The sequence below is a fragment of the Phyllostomus hastatus genome, unplaced genomic scaffold (genome assembly GCF_019186645.2).
Source record: "Phyllostomus hastatus isolate PE091 unplaced genomic scaffold, TTU_PhHast_1.1 phas_contig_1, whole genome shotgun sequence".
In the NCBI taxonomy this organism is placed as follows: Eukaryota; Metazoa; Chordata; class Mammalia; order Chiroptera; family Phyllostomidae; genus Phyllostomus; species Phyllostomus hastatus.
Genome location: NW_025333498.1, coordinates 681,754 through 704,322, shown reverse-complemented (window position 1 = coordinate 704,322; position 22,569 = coordinate 681,754). Strand labels below are relative to the sequence as shown.

Here is a 22,569-nt window from a genome sequence, read left to right as displayed (position 1 = left end):
TATCTTGGGTACAAATAAAGAAAACATTTGCTAGTTATAGTAATAGTTTGTATATTGTTAGTTTGGTGTAAGTTTTATAAAAGATGCCTTTATTATTTTTATTTGTTTTGGTTTTGCTTTATACCAAATAAATTATGATTGAAAAAGCACAATCATTTGACTAAAAATCAGAAGAATTTTATTACCCAAATTGCTTTTTTCAACACCTAGGCAATTATGATAGCTTTTATTTAAGCTTAAATATAAATATTACTAATTGTAAAATGTAAGTTTTTTTTCCTTAAAGTAGTAAATTGTACAGAAAGCTAAGTTGGAGAAAAGAGTTTGGAACTGGCTGTGGAGGAGAGACAATGCTGAGGAAAACAGCTGAATTATCCTTTAGAGCATATGTAAAATCATCCTTTTACAGCACTGAATGGGATGTAAAAATGAGAAGTGAGATACAGTAAAGCTACCAGTAATAAGGCCCTTTTGTATGCCATGTGAATATATTTTCATTTGGGGCAGAAATGTAGTTTCTTAAACTTTGTATTAGGAAGATTTACAAAAATTATAGTACTTTAGATATTTGGCTTCCTTTAAAGCTCACAGGAGAGGTTTATAATTATATTCTTTAAAGCTTTATTGCTGTAGCTGTGCCTTTAGGATTAGTAAAATTTAATTTACAGTGTAGATATTGAGTGAATCACAGTCTTAAATCATTTTAAGTCCATGTTTTTGGTAAGGTGGGCCACTGAAGATACTGTTTATAATTTGTTCTGAGTTTCTTCATTCCTTTTTTAAATATTCAAATTAGTTTTATGGGCTTTTGTTTTGTTTTGTTTTTAAACATGGCAGTGCCAAAATATAAAATTTCTTAAAAAGCATAGTCTGGGTAAGAGAATCTATTGTCTATGACTCATTTATCTTATGTTTAGTTTTATTGGGAACTTTGTTGGTTTATTTTGTCATACTAATGTCAATGCTAATTTCTTTCCTACAGCATGGATTTGCGGCATCATTTCTATCACCGTCATTAGCCTGCTGTCCTTGCTAGGCGTGATCCTCGTGCCCATCATTAACCAAGGATGCTTCAAATTCCTCCTCACATTCCTCGTCGCTCTAGCTGTGGGAACAATGAGTGGAGACGCCCTTCTTCACCTGTTGCCCCATGTAAGGATTTTTTTCAAACTTAAAAAAATTAAAAATAAAAATATTTAAGCTAAAAGTGTCGTTCATTAGCAAGCTGCAGCACAATCTAGTATTCATGCTATTTTGTTTGCTTAATGTAGGATAAAGTATTTGTTCCCATTTGAACAATTCTAATAGCAGTACTTTTGAAATAAACTGAATCATTAGGTTTCAAAAGAACAAAAACTGGTAATGTCAGTTTTATGTTCACCTGAAATAATGTATACATATCAAATCACCACAGGGTACACTTTAAATATCTTACAATTTTATAGTCCAGTTATACCTCAGTAAAGCTAACTTAAAAACAGAAGAAAAGTCTTGCTCTATTGGCAGTTCTGAAAGTAAATAATTAAAAAAATCAATGAGTGATTTTTTTTTATCTGTAAGAATATTAAGAAAGCCTTTAGAAGAAAGGTATAAGGGATCTTTGTATTTCTTAAAGATTTTATTTATTTATTTGTAGAACGGGAAGGGTGGGAGAATGAGAGGGAGAGAAACATCAGTGTGTGATTGCTTCTTGTGCACCCCTTACTGGGGACCTGGCCTGCAGCCCAGGCAGGTGCTCTGACTGGAAATCAAACCAGTGACCCTTTGGTTTGCAGGCTGTTGCTCAGTCCACTGAGCCACACCAGCCAGGGCATATAAGGGATCTTATGATTGTACGTACTTGTATAGCCAGTGTGCCACAGGCATCTTTATTGGAGCAGGAATTGATAGACCAACTCAGCTATTGTAGGCATTTAGCTCTTTAAAAACTGGGCCATTTGCCTTTTCCCCTGGCCTGCCACTTGTTTTCTAAATTTGGGTACACTTCTAATGATGTCATAAGCCCAAACTTCTGGTGCCTTGATTATGCCTTTTACAGTCTATCTGTTGCCAGTTGAGAATATTTGATCTAGTGTTAATTGTTTTTACATTACATGATGAAAATATTAGGACTTTTTATTCCAAATATAAAAAAAATAGGTTTGAATTATTTTTATATTCTCACTGCCTCCCTCCTGAGATTTTTTTTAAGATCTTATTTATTTATTTATAGACAGAGGGGAAGGGAGGGAGAAAGAGAGGGAGAGAAACATCAATGTGTGATTGCCTCTCACATGCCCCCTACTGGGGACCTGGCCCACAACCCAGGCATGTGCCCTGTCTGGGAATCAATCCGCTGACCCTTTGGTTCACAGGCCGGCACTTAGTCCACTGAGCCACACCAGCCAGGGCCCTCCTGAGGTATTTAGGACACAAAATTGTATTTGTTCGTTGTATATACTACTTCTCTCCCTCTACACTCTTGGTTGAGAGTTCCAGATCTAGCATCTAGAACAATGTATGGCATGCCTTTAAAAAATTAATTACTCTTAAAATTGAATATAATTTTTTAAGTTCAGTCATTATACTGTATGTTATTTACTTGTTTTCCCCTTTATTTCCACCCCTTCACTTGCCTTTCTACCAGCCATCAGGAGGAATAGCAACAGTCTGTTTCAAAACTGGTCCTGATGAGAACAGTTGAAGTTGAAAAACAAAGTTTAATGCTGTTTAACTTACATTTTTCTCAAGAAACGTTAATTGAATAAAGTTAATACCGTTTTGGATGGGCTTACTTCCTTTGAGAAATCCAGAGACCTCCTCTGTTGACCACGAGCAAATGGGGAAAGACTACAAGTGTTATAAGCAAGGACAATACTTAAGAATAGTTCTAATATTTAAAGTTCTCTAAGGTTAATATTACGAAACTTGTACATTTTACAATTAAAAATAACTTTATTTCCACATATACATTTATTTTTGCTAAAGTTTTAAAATATAGAAAATGAAGCATGTATTTCAGGATACACATTTGTATAATCAGTTTAAGAACAAGTTAGATTACAGGGAGTCATAAGTGATCAGCTGCTGGAGAATTTGTTTTAGTTTTACTAAATATTAGGCATTTATTTGGGTCTTGTTCACTTAAATTTACGAAGGACCCATCACTCCTATTGTCTACTGCTGACTCGGTTCTCCCACTGCGATGTGTACCTTCATCCCATAGGCTTTTGAGTTTGGGGTCTCTGTTTTAGAGTGACCACGAACTGTACAATAGTACTTTCCAGGCCACTGAATATAGCAAAATTAAGTGGAAGAATACTTATTTTTAAGTGAGATAATATTTAAGGACTGCTTCCAAAATTAAAAAGTATTTTTTTCTGTATTATCTAGGAGATTATAATCTCAGAATTTAAAATAGCATTCGAATTACTTATTTAGAAGTTTTTTTTATTTTTAATGATAGTCTCAGGGTGGACATGATCACAGTCATCAGCATGCACATGGACACGGCCATTCTCATGGACATGAATCCAAGAAGTTTTTGGAAGAGTATGATGCTGTATTGAAAGGACTTGTTGCTCTAGGAGGCATTTACTTGTTATTTATCATTGAACACTGCCTTAGAATGTTTAAGCACTACAAACAGCAAAGAGTAAGTACTTTTGAATTGCTTATTTCATTTTCTGGGGTATAAAACTCAAAGACCATTATTTTCTGGCCATATGCTTAATTGTGGTATTGTTGTGTATTAAATCTTTATCTTCTAATAGATTATCTTCAGGAATAAGTGGCTTTGATCTTGGCCTTTTTTTTACATTTATTTTGGCATTTATAATCAAGAGATAGCAGTCTCAGTCTTAGAGCATTTGCATCACATCTTACCTAATTGATTTAAGTAGAATGGAAAAAGCTATATGTCAATTTATGCTTATAAAAATGCAAAAATATATAAATAGAAGCAAGTTTCTTCAGTCTTCTTGGATAATATTTTCAAGATGAGTGGCTTTTATTGTCATATATTATGATGAAAATGTTTTCAGACAGCATTTCTTTATCAGAAAAGCCTTGTCAATGGTAGAAATACTAGAGGTAATGAGAATTTAGATTCTTGAATATATTCCACTAACATGCTTGTGATACTAATGCTGATTATCTTAGTATATGCTCTTTAAGTAAGTAAATCTAGAGAACATTTTTAGGAGCCTTTCCACAAAAAAAGCGTTAAAAAATTCTTGTATTTTGTTAGTCAACTATAAATATTCAAAAAAGAAAAAACATCTTTCTCCTCTAGAACATCGGGTAGTCATGATCATAATATATAGTATCCACACTTATGATACTGTTTTTATACTGTTTTAATATACATATATTTTTGTGTATGTATGTGTTTTGTATATATCTCTGTGAGGCAAAATAAATCATTTATAATAGAGCTCTGAACTGGAATACAGGGGAAGTGGTTCTAGTCCTTGCGCAGCAACACACACTAGCTGTGAAACTATGATTCATTCCTTATGATTTCCAGTTGCTATCTAAATCTATGGGAAATATATCCTACGCCTTATTTTTATATTACAATCCAAGTAGTGTATTTAATTTTAAGTGCCATATTTTTGTCAGGACACCATCATATTTAATTGTCTCTGGGAGGAGTGATGGAGATGGTGTGCCCAGGGAAGTGTTATCTGAGGAGTGGTGGAAGGAACTGGGAAGGACCACTTTATAGAAAAGTGAAAGAGGTTTCCTGGTATTTGGTTTTTGAAGGCTTGTGTGGGAGGTCATGTGTGTGGGTGAAGAACAGAATGTGGCAGGATGGAGGGATGACAAGATCGAGTGGCTGAAGGAAGTGCGTCAGCGAAGAAGATCCTGCCAAGTCATTTAGAAAAAGTGACGTGGGCCTGAACAAAGGCGCGTGGCGCAGGGAGTGGGGAAGAGGGGGTGATCAAGCGAACTGTAAAAATGAGAGAATCAGTGAGAAGACTTGGTATCTGATTAGATGTATTAAATACAAGAATTCAGAGTCCATCTCTGTAGGTACCTAATTTAAAACACAGTTGCGTGTTGCAAAGTATATTGAAATTACTATGAAGCTCTACTTTTCTTCAGTCGTGTATACCAACACTGAAGCAGCAGATATTAAGAAATTTAATATGTATAAATTATTAGGGGCTGCATAATTTGCAGATATGTGCAAACATTTTTCTTTTTTTATAATTTTGATCTCATTTTGAACCTAAATTTACCAGCAGAATTAAACACATTTATTTTTGTAAACTAAACTAATGTAGGCAAACAGAGTCCCCAAAATAGGGCAACACTTTTTTTGAAAATTTGAAATTGTGGGAAATAAAAAACTAAAGGGAATACCTTTGACAAGAAGGGTATTATAAATCTAATAATAAGCAATTCTTTGATATAATCAAAGAAAGGAATCTAGGCAGATAAATCAGCACATCTCCTTTATGATAACTAGGACAACAAGTAATCTAAAATGATAAAGTATAGGCATTTTTCTTGAAGAAAGGAGATTAGTGATACTTGAATAGAACAGACATTTGATCCTCTGCTATCAGAAGGAAGCTTTCAGAGCATCATTTGAATATACCAATGACTAGTTTCAGCAAGACTGAGGCTTTCAGGGCAATGATTTGGTAGGTTTTTAGGAAAGTGGACCATCAGGGCCAAAGCAATTAAACAGAATCCCAGCTGGCATTTGCGTTTTCTTCACTTTCCATTGCCCTCTCGTCAGCTCCTTCTTCCTCCTTTTTCTTCATTAACTGTGATTGATGTTTCTTTTCTCTTTAGGATGTCTCCATATTATTTTCTGTTGAACATTTTCTATTTCCCTGGTTTCTGCTATCTATTGCTATGAAGCAGAACAACCAAAAACTTAATGGCTTATAACAATAATTTATTATTTCTCTTAATTCTGTCAGGAATTTAAGCAGGATTCAGCTGGGCAGTTTTTTTGTTTCACTTGGTATCAGCTAGAGTCACTCTCTATTACATGCAAACTTGGCCAGCCAGGGCAGGGCAGGGCAGGGCAGGGCAGGGCTGAAGGTCCGAAAATGCTTCACTCTATATCTGATGCCTACTTCTTGGTACTCTTCCACATGGCCTCTCATCAGAGACTATACTGAGCTTCTGCATGGCAGAGTAACTAACTTCTGTGAGCAAAAGCAAAAGGTGCCAGGCCTGTTTCAGAGTAGTCCCAGATCTGGCACAGCATCTCTTCTGTCGCATTCGATGGGTGAAGGCAAGTCAAAAGGCCAGCCAAAATTCAAGGGCAGGGGATAGACGTTATGTTCTTGTGTGTGGAGAAGAATGTTCAGACAGGGAGGGAAGAAATTGATGGTGGCTGTCTCTGAAGACTCTTAACACACAAGTAGCCATAACAGGCTAGCTTATGCAGCAGCTAGAAAGCTTAAACATCTGAAACATTGCTTACAGACTGTAAGCAAAACCAACTACAAAAAAATGCTTTGCCAGTCAGGAAGCATCTCCCAGAGAATACTGCCTTTTACTTTCACACTATTCTAACATACTTGGTTATTTGTTCTCTTAAGTTCACATAGATTAGAGCTTCAAGCTGGAAGAGTTGTTAGTGGTAGTTACATTGATAAAAGAAGAAAGCAGACTATTATGAGATAAGATAGGAAAATTCACACTTAAACAATGAAATACAATAATTACAATTTATTAATAATTGAGAACAGATTAGATCAGAAACAAAACTTGTCTTTATTGCAAAGCTTAGGATCAGTTACTTATAGGTCACTTTCATACATCACTTCATTTAATCCTTGTAATCATTTTCATTTTACAAATGAGTATTTTTATGTTTAATAAATTTAACAAAGACTCATAGACATTCACTGAAAACTTGGTATTTTAACTCAAGTTTGACTGTTCATTAATGTCACAAGTAGGGAAATTTTAGATTGCATTGATCACAGGATAAAATTCAAAGGAATAAGCATTAGTTTTTGGAACTTCCTATTCCCACACACTATTAGATAAGAGGGATTACATATATTTCACACATTTCATTTGAGTTGTATATAATAGTACTGTACTCTGTATCCTACTCTTTTGTTAAAGATTTTATTTATTTATTTTTAGAGAGAGAGAAGTAAGGGGGAGAGAGTGAGGGACGTCGATGTGAGAGAGAGACATGGATCTGTTGCCTCCTGCACTCCCCCAGCTGGGGACCTGGCCTGCAACCCAGGCATGTGTCCTGACCTGGAATCGAACTGGTGACCTTTTGGTTTGCAGGATGGCGTCCAGCCCACTGAATCACACCAGTCAGGGCTATATCCTATTCTGACCTTTAATTAGATGAACTTGAACCTTTTAGTTGAGTATTCACTAAATAAATAAATAAAACAAGTTACAAATATAGTTAGAGTTTTCATCTGGTTAGATCCCTTGATTAACTACTAAATTTTTTTCTCACTTCTTTACTAAATAATTTACGTATTTAGTAAAAATACTTCTTTTTAAAATAATTTCTTTACTAAATAATTTGTGTATGAAATTGTTACCAGTTATTTCTACAGGTATTAATGGGTGAATATTTTTGCTAATTGTGGCTGCAGATTTGATTCTAATACCAGATTTTTTTCCCAGGGGAAACAGAAATGGTTTATGAAGCAGAACACGGAAGAATCGACTGTTGGAAGGAAGCTCTCAGACCATAAGTTAAATAACACACCAGATGCTGACTGGCTGCAGCTCAAGCCTCTTGCCGGTAGGCAACAATTCTGACTAAAGAGAAACTTTTAAAACATAAAAATTGAAATATTGCTTCTAACCTTTGTGTTTGAAATTTTTTCTCTTCATATCTTCCCTAATTTTAGTTTCTAACTCTTAATTTTCGGAAATGCGAGTGTGTCTTAGTTGTGATTTTGCTAGTTTTTTTGTTCATTTCAGCCTAATTTATACTGGAATGTGTGACCAATTAATTATATTAGAGGGCAAAAAACATATTGTACTTTACAGAGAAAGAAAGAATGAAACAAACAAAAAAGGCTTTATAAGTGGTAGATCAGTGTAAATTTTATTTCTTGGCAGTGCAAGATCTTTGTGCCCTCCACATGAGTGGTTTCATATGCACCAAGGAGAATCAGCCTTTGCTCTTACAGGGGAATGATCTCTGTACTTACAATCTCTGTTCATTTGTCCACCTGTTCGGGTGCCTGGAAGATGTAGTGAGGTAGCTTACAATATTTAAGGAAACAAAGTTTTTACCTAATGTTTTCCCTTTGTGTTTGAACTTGTGTTTTCCCTGAGTGTATCAGTGATTTTTCTGCAGAAAAGAGGCAGCCCAGACCTGATCTGTAGCCTCTGCCCCAAAATACAGTTGGGAAAGTATTAAGACCTTTGTCACATAATAACTTTTGAAAACTAGCTAAGAGGCAACTTTAAGGAAAAAAACTTAAATGTTGTTACTAGTGTCTGAACTTCATTCTAGTAATGATCTGAGTAGTATTGTCAAATAGGTGGGTCATTGAAAGATGCAAGTTATTTAAATTTTGTCTTTGTTTTCTTACATGGTAAGAGGTTATAGTGAGTAAACTTTAAGGGTTGTCCTTTCTCTGAAAAGCTAGGGGTTCATTTTGTTACTAGTAAATGCAGTAGTAACTTTTCACTCCTTTGATGTACTCCTGTAGTTCACCAGTATCTCCCACCTTTCCAAATCCTCTCCTCACTCTGCCTGCTATGCTTTGAGTTCCCTCTGTTATTGGATGCATCTTTTGGACCCTCAAAACCCCAGTTTGTTTTGTGTGTGTGTGTGCTCATGTGCATTAATTTTGTTTTTATATACTTATTTTATTAATGATTTTTAAAAGACATTCACTTAAGAAATGTTCATTACAATGCTATTTCCCCTGGGTTTAAATGAGCAAATATGTGTTCATTTACTTCTTGATAAAGCATATCCTTTGCTGTTACAAATACAGGAACTGATGACTCAGTTGTTTCGGAAGATCGGCTTAATGAAACTGAACTGACAGATATAGAAGGCCAACAAGAATCCCCTCCCAAAAATTATCTTTCTGTAGAAGAGGAGAAAATCATGGACCATTCTCACAGTGATGGATTCCACACTGTTGATGAACATGATCTCCATGCTGCTACACATAACCACCACGATGAGAGTAAAACTGCGCTGAGGAAACACGGGCATCAGTGGCACCACAAACATTCTCATCATTCACATGGTCCCTGTCATTCTGGATCAGACCTGAAAGAAACAGGAATAGCCAACATAGCCTGGATGGTAATCATGGGGGATGGCATCCACAACTTCAGTGATGGGTTAGCCATTGGTAAGTTTGCTGGAAACTTGGGTTCTAATTTGTTGTTCTTTAAGACTGTCTTCTATTTCAGTACTAATCTTATGTACTATAATATATAAGATTAAAATATGGAGCTTAACTATAAATATACTATTATATATTACTCCTGTAATTTAGTTTTTCTAAAGGCTGGGTTCATGTTTTTGGTAAGTTTAGTTGGGGATATAAAGGAATAATTTCAGTGGGGTTTTCTTTGAACATGTAAACAAATGTCTATAATATATTATACTTCTTTAATAACTTCATTCAATTCATTGTTACCATGTTGAAAAAGCTACCTTAACATTATATTTTCAGATACATTTACATCCCTGATGAGAACAAATTAATTTCAGTTTTAGGTTTAATGATTTCTTACATCCAAAAAGGTGAAAAAAAATTATAATGTTAAAAAAAATCCATTGTAACAGATTCGAATACATTAGCATCTTGCTAATATAAACTGATATTGTGAATTTATGAGGACAGTAAGTGATTAATACATGATTTTCCTTGAGATCTAGACTCTGTTAAATAACTTCTGTTACTCAGAAGTAGGCTTTAGGGTTCTTTTGTTTGTTTCTTTCTCTTTCTTTTTCCCCAGAAAAGAGAGACCCTATTTTTGGATCTACAGTGACTGTCAGTGTTAAAGAATAAAGAATTTTGCTGGCAGAATTAAATGCACTATGCCTCTAATCTTAGTCTTCAAGACCATGAGACAAACAATTCTTTGTGCCATTTGTGCTCTAGACCCAGATGAGTTTGAATAAAGATGCTAGCCATTTTACTCTCTATAAATGGACTTGTATGAGTTAACATTGAGCATCCATCTACCACTCAGAGGTTGAAATACTGGAAACCACTACTATTTTTAAGCTATTAGTGAGTTAAAAAGCTACATAAATAGATATTTTAATTTAAAACAGACTATTTCTTTCTCTGAGTGGCTCTTTTTCTGGTTGTAAACACCTATTGAACCCCACTACATGTCCAAAATCTATAGTTGGTAAGGTATGTGAGTCACTCATATTATGAAACTATCAGATAGGCAAAAGAAACTGCACCTGTCATTAAAGAAACGGGGAAAAAAGACCAGTAAACGCCACTTCTTCCTTCTCTCCCTCCTCAGGGGCAGCTTTCAGTGCTGGACTGACAGGAGGGATCAGTACTTCCATAGCCGTCTTCTGTCACGAACTGCCGCATGAATTGGGTAATAGAATCTTTAAAATTTTACCACATTTCATAAAATCTAACACTTTTTCAATTATAAATATATCAAAATTTTAGAGGTGTTAAAATGTAAGAAGTGGCTGATGGCAAGTATACTGTCATTATTCTCTTATTGTATAATTTTGTGATATGCTCCCAAATCTGTGCATTGTTTTATATTACATATTTTTAATTTATATAAACAATATTATGTTATATCCCATTCTTTTTCTTTCCTTATGTTACTAATCATTGTTTTTTTTTAAGGTATTTTTTTAAAGATTTTTATTTATTTATTTTTAGAGAGGGAAGGGAGAGGGGGAGAGAGCGAGAGAGAGAGAGAGGGAGAGAGAGAGAGAAGCATCAATGTGTGGTTGCTGGGGGTCATGGCCTGTGCCCTGACTGGGAATCGAACCTGCGATGCCTGGTTTGCAGCCCGTGCTCAATCCACTGAGTTATGCCAGCCAGGGCCTAATCATTGTTTTTAAACTACATCCAGGTTACTGTGAGTTGCTTTAAGATGTAACTTCTGCCCAGGATTCAGAGGTGTTCCATTTGCCACATTTTTCATGTTTAGCACCTAGGATTAGACACACAACATGGCCTCTAATTTCCTGCTACCACAGATGATGGTGTGTCGAGCATCCATAGACTTATACTCATAGATCCTTGTAAGAACATCTTTTGGGTACATAACCAGGAGCAGAATCGATGGGTCCCACGTATGCACGCCTGAGTGGTCCCATATCACTGACCAAATGGCCACACTCGTGTGATCTCTCACCAGCAGTATCTGGCCGTTTCTGTACCCCTGTTAACACTTGATGTTAACTTCTTAGTTTTTGCTGATTTAATATGTGTAAAATGATGTTTCTTTGTTGTTTTAGTTGCTATTTATTGATCTACCAATGATTTTTTACTTTCTCTTAAAATGTTTTGGTTTCTTTCTATAAATTGAAAAACAAATAAAAGATGTGGATATTCATCCATATTGACAATATCTGAGATGTGGAGATGATGTTATTTTTTTTTAAGATTTTTATTTATTTTTAGAGAGGGAAGGGAGGGGGAAAGAGAGAGAGAGACATCGGTGTGTGGTTGCTGGGGGCGATGGCCTGCAACTCAGGCATGTGCCCTGACTGGGAATCAAACCTGTGATGCCTTGGTTCGCAGCCCGTGCTCAATCCACTGAGCCACACCAGCCAGGCAAGATGATGTTATTTTGAAAGAAAATAACTGACTTCATCTTTTGAGTATCCAAGGAATTTTTTCCTTTGCTCATTCTAGTGTTAACATTTTTCTTAAGTTGATCTGGCTATGAAACACCATTTGGTTGTGTTTATGCCAGGAAGCCTCCAGCTGCCTTTCCTACCCACCCACTGCCCGCAGTGGAGGGTGTTAGGCTGCTGCATGAGTCACTGGGTTATTGAATTGCCTTGCCCCGAGGATCCACGTGAGCACAGAATTTTCTGTCTGTAGTTTCTCGTTTTAGGAGTGACACATGAGGAATGACAGCCACATGTAAAACAAATGCCGTGCATATCTAAATAGCTAGGTAAGCTCCAGAGAGCACAGAGCTCTAGCAAAAGCTGGATTATATAGAGCTCTGCTTTGTCTGGGACCTCTGAATGAGCCATTCAGACCACAATCTCTACCTTTTTTTGCCCTGCACACCAGAGGTTGCAGTGTTACTATTGCTGTGAGAGGGAACATCAATCCATTGTGTGTGTGTGTGTGTGTGTGTGTGTGTGAACTTTGTCAGAAGGAAAGGAGTGAGACCTTATGAAAATGTGTATTTTCCTCCAATGCTTAGAGCTAACTTGACATATACTGCCCCATATTCTAGTTGCCTAGGCTCCTAGGAAAGAAAGAGCATGAAGAAACTACCCACCTCCCTCCTTCTGAGGTAGCAGAAAGGCTTCGGCCCTTGTCTCCATCAGAAAGGTCGGAAGTGGTCCAGTGGTCATCACTAAAGGAAGTGTAAACAAACAGATGGGGCAGAGCCTAGATTTTGCCTTCCAGACCCAGGAACGGGCACTTTTTTAACATAGGGCCAGATGAGTATCTCTACTCTGATTCAATTATTTGTTCTTAACTTGGAGAGGAACAGAATATAGAGAGAGGCATAGAAGCTTCTTCAGAACTTAAAGCAAAGGGAGAGTCAGTCCCTTAATACTGAGATAGAGGCACGGCAGGTAGATGGGAGAAGTCCTTTCCTGACTTGATAGGTTAAGATGTTGGCAATACAGTGTAATAACGTCACATTCCACGATAATTCATTTGATCTAAAACCTGTTTTGCACTAGATAAACTTCTGATTATGAATTCTCAAAGCTATTCTGAGATTTCTGTACTAAAGTCATATCCTAAGAGAAAAACATGTATTTAAATTACATTGCAGTCCACTGGAGACTGACCCTTAGTAATTCCAAGTTTGAGCCTTCCTCTTCTGAGCAGATTTCTGTTTCTCTAATGATGTGCTGGGTAGGGGTTTGTTTGTATTCAGGGATGTGATATGAAAAACGTGTACTTTTAAACCTTAGGATAATATACAGTTCTGGAGAATCGCTCTAAGAAGTGTGCAGAAGTTGAAATCATTTGATGAAATAGAAAATCTATATATTTCATTTCAGGTTTGCTCTGGGGTATGGTAATGAATGAAATTGCCTGAATTATTGCTACTCTTCTGTTTTTGCAAAACTTGTGTAGCTAAATTTAAATAAGTTACAGTATTACTGTTTTATTCTTTCCACTTTTCTCAGCCCTTTCAATAGGAGCTATAGAAATATTTGAAAAAGAATTTATAAGAAAGCCTATGTCAGAATACATAAAGGGGAAATGAGGCTGGGAATAACCTAGGAAGGTAGATAATCCAAACTCTCTTCTTGACATTGAGTAGTATGTTTCAGCTTTTAGGAAATAGTATTTTGGTAAATAAATGTAGCCATAGACTCAGCTCAGAGAAGCTATAATGTTTTTCTTCCTCTCATGTGTGTTACAGGTTAAATAGAAATTCAAAATAATTTTTCCATAATGTGCTTAATTGTCTAGGGAAAATTGAACATTTACTATATAGATTTATACTGATGTTATATACATACATTATTTAGGGGAAAAAATAAAAGGACTTTAAAATAGATACTTGTTTTAAAAAACCTCAGTATTTATTGTTAGCAGGTGTTATGTTAAGGCACAAATCACTTTTTATAATGTTATTTTTGTCAACAGAAAAGAAAGAATAATTATCAAAAGATGGATAAACTTATTTATTCACTATAAGTCTCAAATGTGGGTATTCCTTTTTGATTTATTTTTCAAATGTTTTTACAGGTTCTTATTTAGAAAACAGCAGTGGAGAAAAAGGAAGAAAACTATGCAGATATCTTTAAGAATAAAGATAAACAAAATAATTCATCTTGATATTATATAAAAATTATTTATTTTGCTGTATACTTGAAATGAACAATTGGAAATTGAAATTTTTAAAAAGTACTATTTATAGTTAAATGAAAAAAACATGAGCTTCTTTGGTTAAACTGAACAAAATATACATAGAATCTATATGCTGCAAAATATAAATCACCAACAAAAGAAATCAAAAGAGACTTAAATGGACAGATAAACTAGGTTTATGGACCAGAAGACTCAGTATTATTTTTTAAAGATTTTATTTACTTTTAGAGAGAGAGAGAAAGAAACATCAATGTGTGATTGCCTCTCACATGCCCCCAAACTGGAGACCTGGCCTGCAACCCAGGCATGCGCCCTGACTGGGAATCTAACCAATGAACTTTTGGTTCTCAGGCTGGTGCTCAGTCCACTGAGCAACCCCAGCCAGGGCAAACTCACTATTTTTATGATGTCGATTCTTTCTATAGATTCAATGTATTATTCCCATTCAAAATCTCAGCAGGCTTTTTAGAGATAAGTGTGCTTTTTCAAAATTTTACATGGAAAGACCAAGGGACTTGAATAATCAGAACGATTTTGAAAAAGGACAGCAAAGCTAATTTTTAAGATTTGTTATAAAGCCACGGTAACCAAAACAAGTTATATCAATGAAATAATAGACACATGAATCAGGGAAACAGAGTATAGAGTCCTCACGTATATGGTAGCTTATTTTCAACAGAAGTGCAAAGGAAATTCCATGTAGGACGGATAGTTTTTCATCAAATGTTTCTGCAATAATTGGATGTCTGCTTATAAAAACAAACAGACTTGTACTATACACAAAAATTAATTCAGAATATATTATTGGTCTCAATGTAAAATCTTTACATGTAAGACTTTTATAAGAAAATCTTTGTCCTTGGATAAGGCAAATTGATAGTACATGAGAAGAATCATTCATTAAGGAAAAAAGTAATAAAATGGACTTAATAAAAATTAAAAACTCTGTACAAAAGATGTATGAAATGACACAAGGCACAGACTAAGAAAAGAGTATTTGGAAAATATATCTGATAAAAGACTTTGGATATTTAAAGACCTCTTAACGTAATAATAAGAAAACAACTCAAGAAAAAATGGGCCAAAAGACTTGAATAGGCATTTCACTAAAGAGGTTATGTAGATAACAGATAAAGACAGGAAATTTCAGGTGCTGGTTATGTCCTGGGCTGGAAGGGATGTGGAACAACCATAATGCTTGTAAATTGCTGGTGGGATTGTAGTTTCTTATAAGGTTAGAAATGCATCCTTAGTGTATGACCCAGAAATCCTACTTCTAGGTATCCACACAAAAGAAATGAAAACTTATGTTGACACAAAAACCTGTTTATGAATGTGTTCAGTGACTTATTCATAATTACCGAACCCTTGAAATAACCTAAATGTTCTTTAGCTGGTAAATGGGTAAATAAACTCTGGTTCATCTATGAATTATTACTTAACAGTAAAAAGTAGTGACTTTCTGATACACTCTCGTAAACTGTAATATGGGTGAGTCATGCACATATTGTAAGTGAAAAACTCTAGACTTGAAAGACTACATACTGTATGATTTCATTTGTATGCTGTTCTGGAAAAGGCAAACTACAGGAACAGAAAGCAGATCACTGTTTGCCTAGGAATGAATGGCCTGAGTAAATGTTTTGAAAGGTGAGATGAAATAGTTCTCAAATTTGATGGTAGCTATAGTTACACGGTATGTACTTTTGTCAAAACTCATAGAACACTACATCCCCTCAAAAGGAATTGTGTGTGTAATTTATACCTCAATTTTAAAAAGTATTAACTATGTTAAAAAGTTCAAACACCATGATTAAGTGGGATTTATTCCTTGGATGCAAGGTTGATCAGTATCCACAAATCAATTAACACGATACACCACATAAACAAAGTAAAGGATAAAAATCCTGTGATCATATTAATAGATGCAGAAAAGGCATTTGACAAAATCCAGCACCCATTTATGATAAAAACTCTCAGCAAAGCAGGAATAGAGGGAACATGCTCCAACATAACAAAGGCCACATATATGTGACAGACCCACAGCCAGCATCATGCTCTGCTGGGAATAATTAAAAGTGTTCTTTTAAGATCAGGAACAAGACAGGGATGTCCACTTTCATCACTCTTATTCAGCAGAGTACTGGAAGTCCTAGCCACAGCAATCAGACAAGAAGACATAAAAGGCATCCAAATTGGAAAGGAAGAAGCAAAACTGTCTTTATTTGCAAATGACATGGTACTGTATATAGAGAACCCTAAAGGTTCCTCTAAATAGTATCAACTAAAACTAATTCATCTTGATAGATTAATTCGTGCTGTTTGATTGTCATTCAGGGATGAAGTAAATCATCTCACTATCTAATAAAACCAAGGAAGGCATCTAGTTTGAATGGTTTGTGCCTGTGATACTTTTTTCATTGAGCATTAAATAATGTTCCCTTTAAAACCCTGTTTTGAAATTATAAAAGGAAACACTGTATTTTATAACCAAAAAGGCACTTCCGTATTCTCATTTTGTATTATGTACTCTTCTGCTAAGTGAAATTGCCCCTTTAGCAGAGTTGGTGGGTGAATTATTGAAAATGGCCCAGAAATTTGTAGGGGAAGAAGTTAGGGAGCTTTGTTTAAAGGAAGCTGAGAAAGAAAGGCTGGAGGAACTTAAAACTCTGGGGGAGAGAAGAGATAAAAGCTGATACTGACTCCAGGTCTCACCCAGGAGAATTAAGTATTTAGGACCAGAGTAGGAAAGATATAAAGAGATAATATTAGATGAAAACCAGAGAAGAGCAATTTTGAAGCCGTTGGTAGATAATCTCACATAATATTGCAGTGTGTACTTTGTAGCAGTTTCTTGGAACATGGAAAAATAATGCCTTGCACTAATTTATTTGATAACTTCATTAGCAGGTCATGTGTTTTTAGTCATGTAAGATCCCTTCTTACAAGAAAGAAACAAGCCCCTGAATTTTACATGGTACCTTGCATCTATACTAAGTGTTCAGTAGTTAAATGAACATCTGTATATTTAGTAGTAAAAAAAAATAGTTTGGATCCTGACCAGTGTGGCTCAGCTGAACAATGTTCCACAACGCAGAAAGTCGCAGCTGGTTTGATTCCGGTCAGGGCACAAGCCTGGGTTGTGGGCTCCATCCTGGTTCGGTCCCTTAACCAGTTGATATTTGTCTCTCATATCGATGTTTCCATCTCACATCACTGTTGCTCCCCCTTTCTTTCTCCTTCCCTTCCCTATAAATCAATCAATCAATCAATCTTTTTTTTAAAATTTGTTATAATTAGTAAAATTATTACCTTTTACCCTTTAGCTCCAAGACTTTCTTGGCAACATTTTGCTCTTCTAATAACATCTCTCTAAGCCAGCAATTTTCAGTGTTTTTTCACCTCATGGCACATATAAATTAATTACTAAAATTCTGTGACACACCAAAAAAATACAATTTTTGCCAATCTGACAAAAAAAAATAGGTACAGTTTTGATTCAATCACATCAATGGCTATTGTTGATTTGGCTGCTCTGATTTTTGAATTTGACAATCTAAGGGAAAAGAAGTCAGTGCCCCTGACTCAATAGTCAGGTGTTGCACGTTTTAACAATACTTGCACACAGTCTTTGAAAGTTGCTGTTCTGTGCAATATGCAGTCCTTTTTTCTAGTGTTCCAACTTTAGACAAATGAATTAGAAGACTATTTTTTTTACATGTTAAACATTTTCAGAATTAAGATGCAGTGTTTTTCTGGGGGGGAAACATAACTGTAAACAACATACGATAAAATATACTCAAAAGAGTGTTACCTCTTCTTAGGCCATTTCCCTTTGAAAAAAGCAAAAATTAGAGGACAGAGCTTTGATTGTTGCTCATTCAAAAAAACAGTGTTATGGTTTTCTTGATTTTTTTTCCCATTTATAAAAATGGGAAATTGACATTTTACATTTTAATTTTAAGATGCACAGAAATTTGTATGACCCCAGCACCATCAGGATACATAAGAATTCCATCATCCTAGCAAACTGCTTCATGCTCTTCTTTCATTGTTGTCCCCCTCTCTCACCCCTGCTCCCCAGTGACCATTGAATGTTCTCCATCACTGTTGTTTTATCTTTTTAGACTATTATCATATAAATGAAATCATGCCAGCATCATGCCTTTGAGATTCACTCAGATTTTAATGTGTATAAAGGCTTAATTTCCTAAGTAAAAAATAAATTTTCATAAGGTTCCAGTTATTAAATGTTATCTTATGTCATTCTTAATTTTTATTGTTTTCCTAATTTTGTGTGTAAAATCTCACAGTTTTAAAACTCTCACATTATGTCTTAACTGCAGGTGATTTTGCAGTTCTTCTTAAAGCAGGCATGACTGTAAAGCAAGCGATCGTGTACAACCTCCTCTCCGCCATGATGGCATACGTGGGCATGCTCATCGGCACGGCGGTGGGCCAGTACGCCAACAACATCACCCTCTGGATCTTCGCCGTCACTGCCGGCATGTTCCTCTATGTGGCCCTGGTGGATATGGTGAGACAGCTTATGTTGTTGTGCTCAATCTTTAAATAGACTACAACTTCCAGAAATGGAAGGAGTCTTTGGTTGTGGTTTGAAAGACTAATTTTTTAAAAGATATATACATATAACCCATTTTAAAGATACGTGATATCCTAAATAATCTTTTAGGGAAAGATATTTAGGTAGAAAGATTCCTTTGAAAACCAGTTGAGATCTTGAAGATTTTTGACCAAATGATGTTAGTATTCAAAGTAATCATCAATGGTATTTAGAGATATAATTACAGGATTATTAATACTGCTTTGAAGACTTTGTAATTAGATGATGGAAATGTTTTGTTATTGTTTAAAAAAATGAATCATTTGAGCTTGCCTTATGGCAAACAAGAAAGAAATACTATACCTCTTAGGTAAGCCAGTCTTCTGCAGAAAATTATATTCCAAGGAATATTAAATTTTTCCTAAAAATTTAGGAAAATTTATCCTAAATATATCCTAAGTTTGTATAAATTAAAATTTTTAAAGGATTTCACTTATTTATCTTTTAGAGAGAGGGGAAGGGAGGGAGGAAGAGAGGGAGAGAAACATCGATGTGAGAGAGAAACATCAGCTGGTTGCCTCTCACAGGCGCCCCAACCAGGACCAAATCCACAACCTAGGCCAGCGCCCTGACCAAGAATCAAACAGGCAACCTTTCACTTTGCAGAATGACACCCAGCCAGCTGAGCCACGTCACACCAGTTAGTGTGTTACATCCTAAATTTTTAGTTATAGAATTAATGCCTGTTTGTTACAGAAAGTTTAGAAAATAGGAACAAAAAAATAAAAATTACTTGTATTCTGTATCTGGAAGTAGGCATTTCCACCCCCCCTTTTTATTCCTATATATTTTATTTTTTATCTTTCAGTGTCAGTTTACTGGCAATGTTCCTTTGTATTGGCTTCAGGTGTATAGCAGGGTGGGTAGGCAGTCATATGTTTTACCTATAGTCCCTCTCTCTTCGTAGACCTCTGACACCTCATTTCCTAACCCCATGCTCAGCTGATAGCTTTGCTTCCTGCTCCAAGGAGAAAACTGAAGCCTCAAGACAACCTCCCCTGAGTTCCCGTCACCATTTCTACTTCATCTCCCTGCACCTCTGCCTGCTCACTCACTTCCCTGCTACTCTGGAGAAATGTCTGTGTTCCTATCTAAGGCCTTCAGACAGACCTTCCCCTAGAACTTGCCCCTCGTGCTAACTCCCATAGATTGCCCCCTCTCCTTCTGCATCATTCATTTTTCCCTGTCTGCTGGGTTGTTCCTGTCAACATATAAACCTTCTTAAAAAGGCGGGGGAGGTGGACCTTTCTTAACTCCAGTTTCCATTTTAGCTGTCATCCTGTTCTCTTCCTGGAGAGCAAATCACTCTTGTTTTTAATCCTCTCTCCCTGGAACCTGGCCTCATCAGGTTTTCTCCCCGACTGCCTTGCCAGATGGCTTTTGTCAGGGTGACCGACGACCACCACAGCCCCCGCTGGGTTCATTTTCCTGCCCTGACCTGCAGCATTGGGCAGCCGGTCTGTCATCCCTTCTCTTTGAGATGCTTCGTCAGCTGGTTTCTGTGCTGCCACCGCCCCTGGGCGCCTGCCTTTCTGGCCTTTCTTTCGCAGTCGTTTTTCCTGCACCCTCCTTCTCTCCCTGATCTCTAAATGGTGGTGAAAACCCTTTAAATAATCTCATCTCATGGTATATTTATTAGCTGATAATTCCTGTTAGTTTTTTTACAAGTGTCTTTTTTAAAAGATTTTCTTTATTTTTAGAGAGAGGAGAGAAACATTGATGTGTGAGAGAAACATGGATCGGTTGCCTCTCATATGCCACCTACCAAGGACGTGGCCTGCAACCCAGGCACATGCCCTCACTGGGAACTGAGCCCATGACCTTCTGGTTCGCAGACCTACACTCAGTCCAGTGAGCTACACCAGTCAGGGCGATAATTCCTGTTTACATTTTTAGCCCAGGCCTTCTCCTCAACTGCAGATTAGTCTGCAGCCACATGCTTAGCCTGAGCATCTCAAAGGCATCGCAAATTCAGTATGTTCAGAACCCAGCTCTTGTTATTTGCCAACCCCACTCCTTGTGCCAGCACCTCTTCTAGAATTCTCCATCTCATAAGAACTCTGTTCTTCTAGTTGCCTAGATAAAACCCCAAGCATCTTTCTTTGACTCCTCTCTCTGTTCTCCCATGTCTGGTTTGTCACTGCGGCCTGAGGGCTCTGTCCCTGAACCGCATCTACTCCCCTCTCATCTCCCTCATTCAGCCCACCACCACCTTTCTCTTTAGCTCTTTTCCTGCTTTTGTCCTTGCCCATCCACCACATTCCAGATCAACACACCAGCCAGAGCGAGCGTTTTTAGTGGTCCTTTAACAATCAGACCATGTCACTTGTGTGCTTTAAACCGCATTAAGTGATTTTCCATCTTACTCAGAAAAAAGCACCAAAGCCCTTGTTTTCCATCCTCCTTGAGCATTTCTATCCCCTCCCGCTGCCCCACCTCCAGTTTTCCTAACTGCACCTCATCCCGTGCCCCTCTCCCCGGAAGCACCCTCTGCCTGTTGCCCATCACTGCATGTGAGACCGATGGCCTGCACACACTCTCCTGGCTAGCTCTTCACCTCTTGTGAAGCATCCTAACTCAAACTTCAGTCTCTACCACCACATTTCACATCCTTTCCCTACTTCACTGTGTTCTCCATTGTCCTGGCATCACGATCTATTAATAACATTAAACATTTTGCTTATTTACTGAGTTAATTTTGTGCCCCCTAGGATGTCAGTTCTGGAAGTGCAGGCATTTTTGTCATATTTCACTTACCGTTGAATAAAGAATGAATGAGCTAATTCTCATACTAGGAAGCTAAAGTTGTAAAAAGAATGAGAGAGTTGTTACAGACAGGATTTAGAGTCTAATGAAGAAGAAAAGTATCCATTAATTACAACTTTTTGATACATGTTACAATAGAGGGGTACATTATGATTGTGGAGCTACAAAGAAAGGTTGGTTTAAAAACTTGGGAAATAAAATTAGGGGAGTTTTTCTGGCATAGGAAGTATGAGCTAAGTCTTAATGTAGAAGAGTATATGAGAAGGAAGAGGAAAGAGCATATGGAAAAGCAGTTATAAATAGCATCATTCTTTGACTAGTGAGTCTACTCTTGGGACTGTATTCTGAGGAAATAGCCTAAAATTACTACTGCTAATAAAGTAAGCAAGCAACCAAACCAAAAATAAAACCACATTAAAGTGTTCTTTGCAGTAATATTTATGTCACAATTTTATTGAAAATACCCTAAATGTCCATGAAAAGGTGGACAAATTATTCACATATATTTTAGGATTTGAATGACACTGAAATTATGTATTTTCTAATGTTAAGTAGGAAAAAGAGGTTTAAAAGGTTATTTCCATGTAGTCATCAGGTAGATGTTGGCCAGACCGTGATGTCACCCAACATGCCGTGCTAAAAAGAGAGTTTATCGTATAAATTTTGGAGAGCCATTAAAAGGTTTAAGCAACAATGACATGCCCACATTTTTGTTTTACAAAGACCACTTTGGATGGGGAGAGGAAGTTTTTATTGATTTGTAGTCATTTAATAAGATAGCAATAGTACCCACAGTTCCAGATTGAGTTGCCTTCAGGATATCCAGATGGAGGCATCTGGTTTTAGGCGGCCTTGCACACAGCTTCTCACTGACCTGTGAGCAGCATGGGTGCATCTTAACAAGTGTGGCCGCACACGCTGGCCGGCGCCTGGCTGTGGCCGTGACAAACCGCATGGGCGTCGGCGTTCAGGGTAGAGTTGGGTAGGGAAGGCACGGTCCCTGCTCTGCCTGCCGTGTACTCGTATCAGAGGAGATGCTTCTGTCAAACATCCTGTTAAAGAATATCAGGATTAAAGGTTCTTCTAACAGTAAAAATTTGGGGGAAATAGAAAAAATATAATAAAGTAGTCTACTTACTAGAATCATATGGAGGAAGTTGCCAGTTTGTCTTAATCCAGGGGTTGACAAACTTC

The 22,569-nt window shown here is 36.6% G+C and overlaps 1 protein-coding gene across 4 annotated transcripts in view; it reads left to right on the top strand.

Annotated features, from left to right (window-relative positions):
• Positions 1 to 22,569, top strand: part of SLC39A10 (solute carrier family 39 member 10) — a 121,786-nt gene that overhangs the window by 95,085 nt on the left and 4,132 nt on the right. For all 4 annotated transcript variants that reach the window (XM_045817701.1, XM_045817638.1, XM_045817745.1 and 1 more), the window contains 6 exons: positions 983 to 1,152; positions 3,446 to 3,634; positions 7,612 to 7,732; positions 8,946 to 9,314; positions 10,453 to 10,533; positions 18,332 to 18,522. In XM_045817701.1, the coding sequence (XP_045673657.1) occupies positions 983 to 1,152; positions 3,446 to 3,634; positions 7,612 to 7,732; positions 8,946 to 9,314; positions 10,453 to 10,533; positions 18,332 to 18,522 (1,121 nt within the window). The remainder of the gene's footprint in view (positions 1 to 982; positions 1,153 to 3,445; positions 3,635 to 7,611; positions 7,733 to 8,945; positions 9,315 to 10,452; positions 10,534 to 18,331; positions 18,523 to 22,569) is intronic.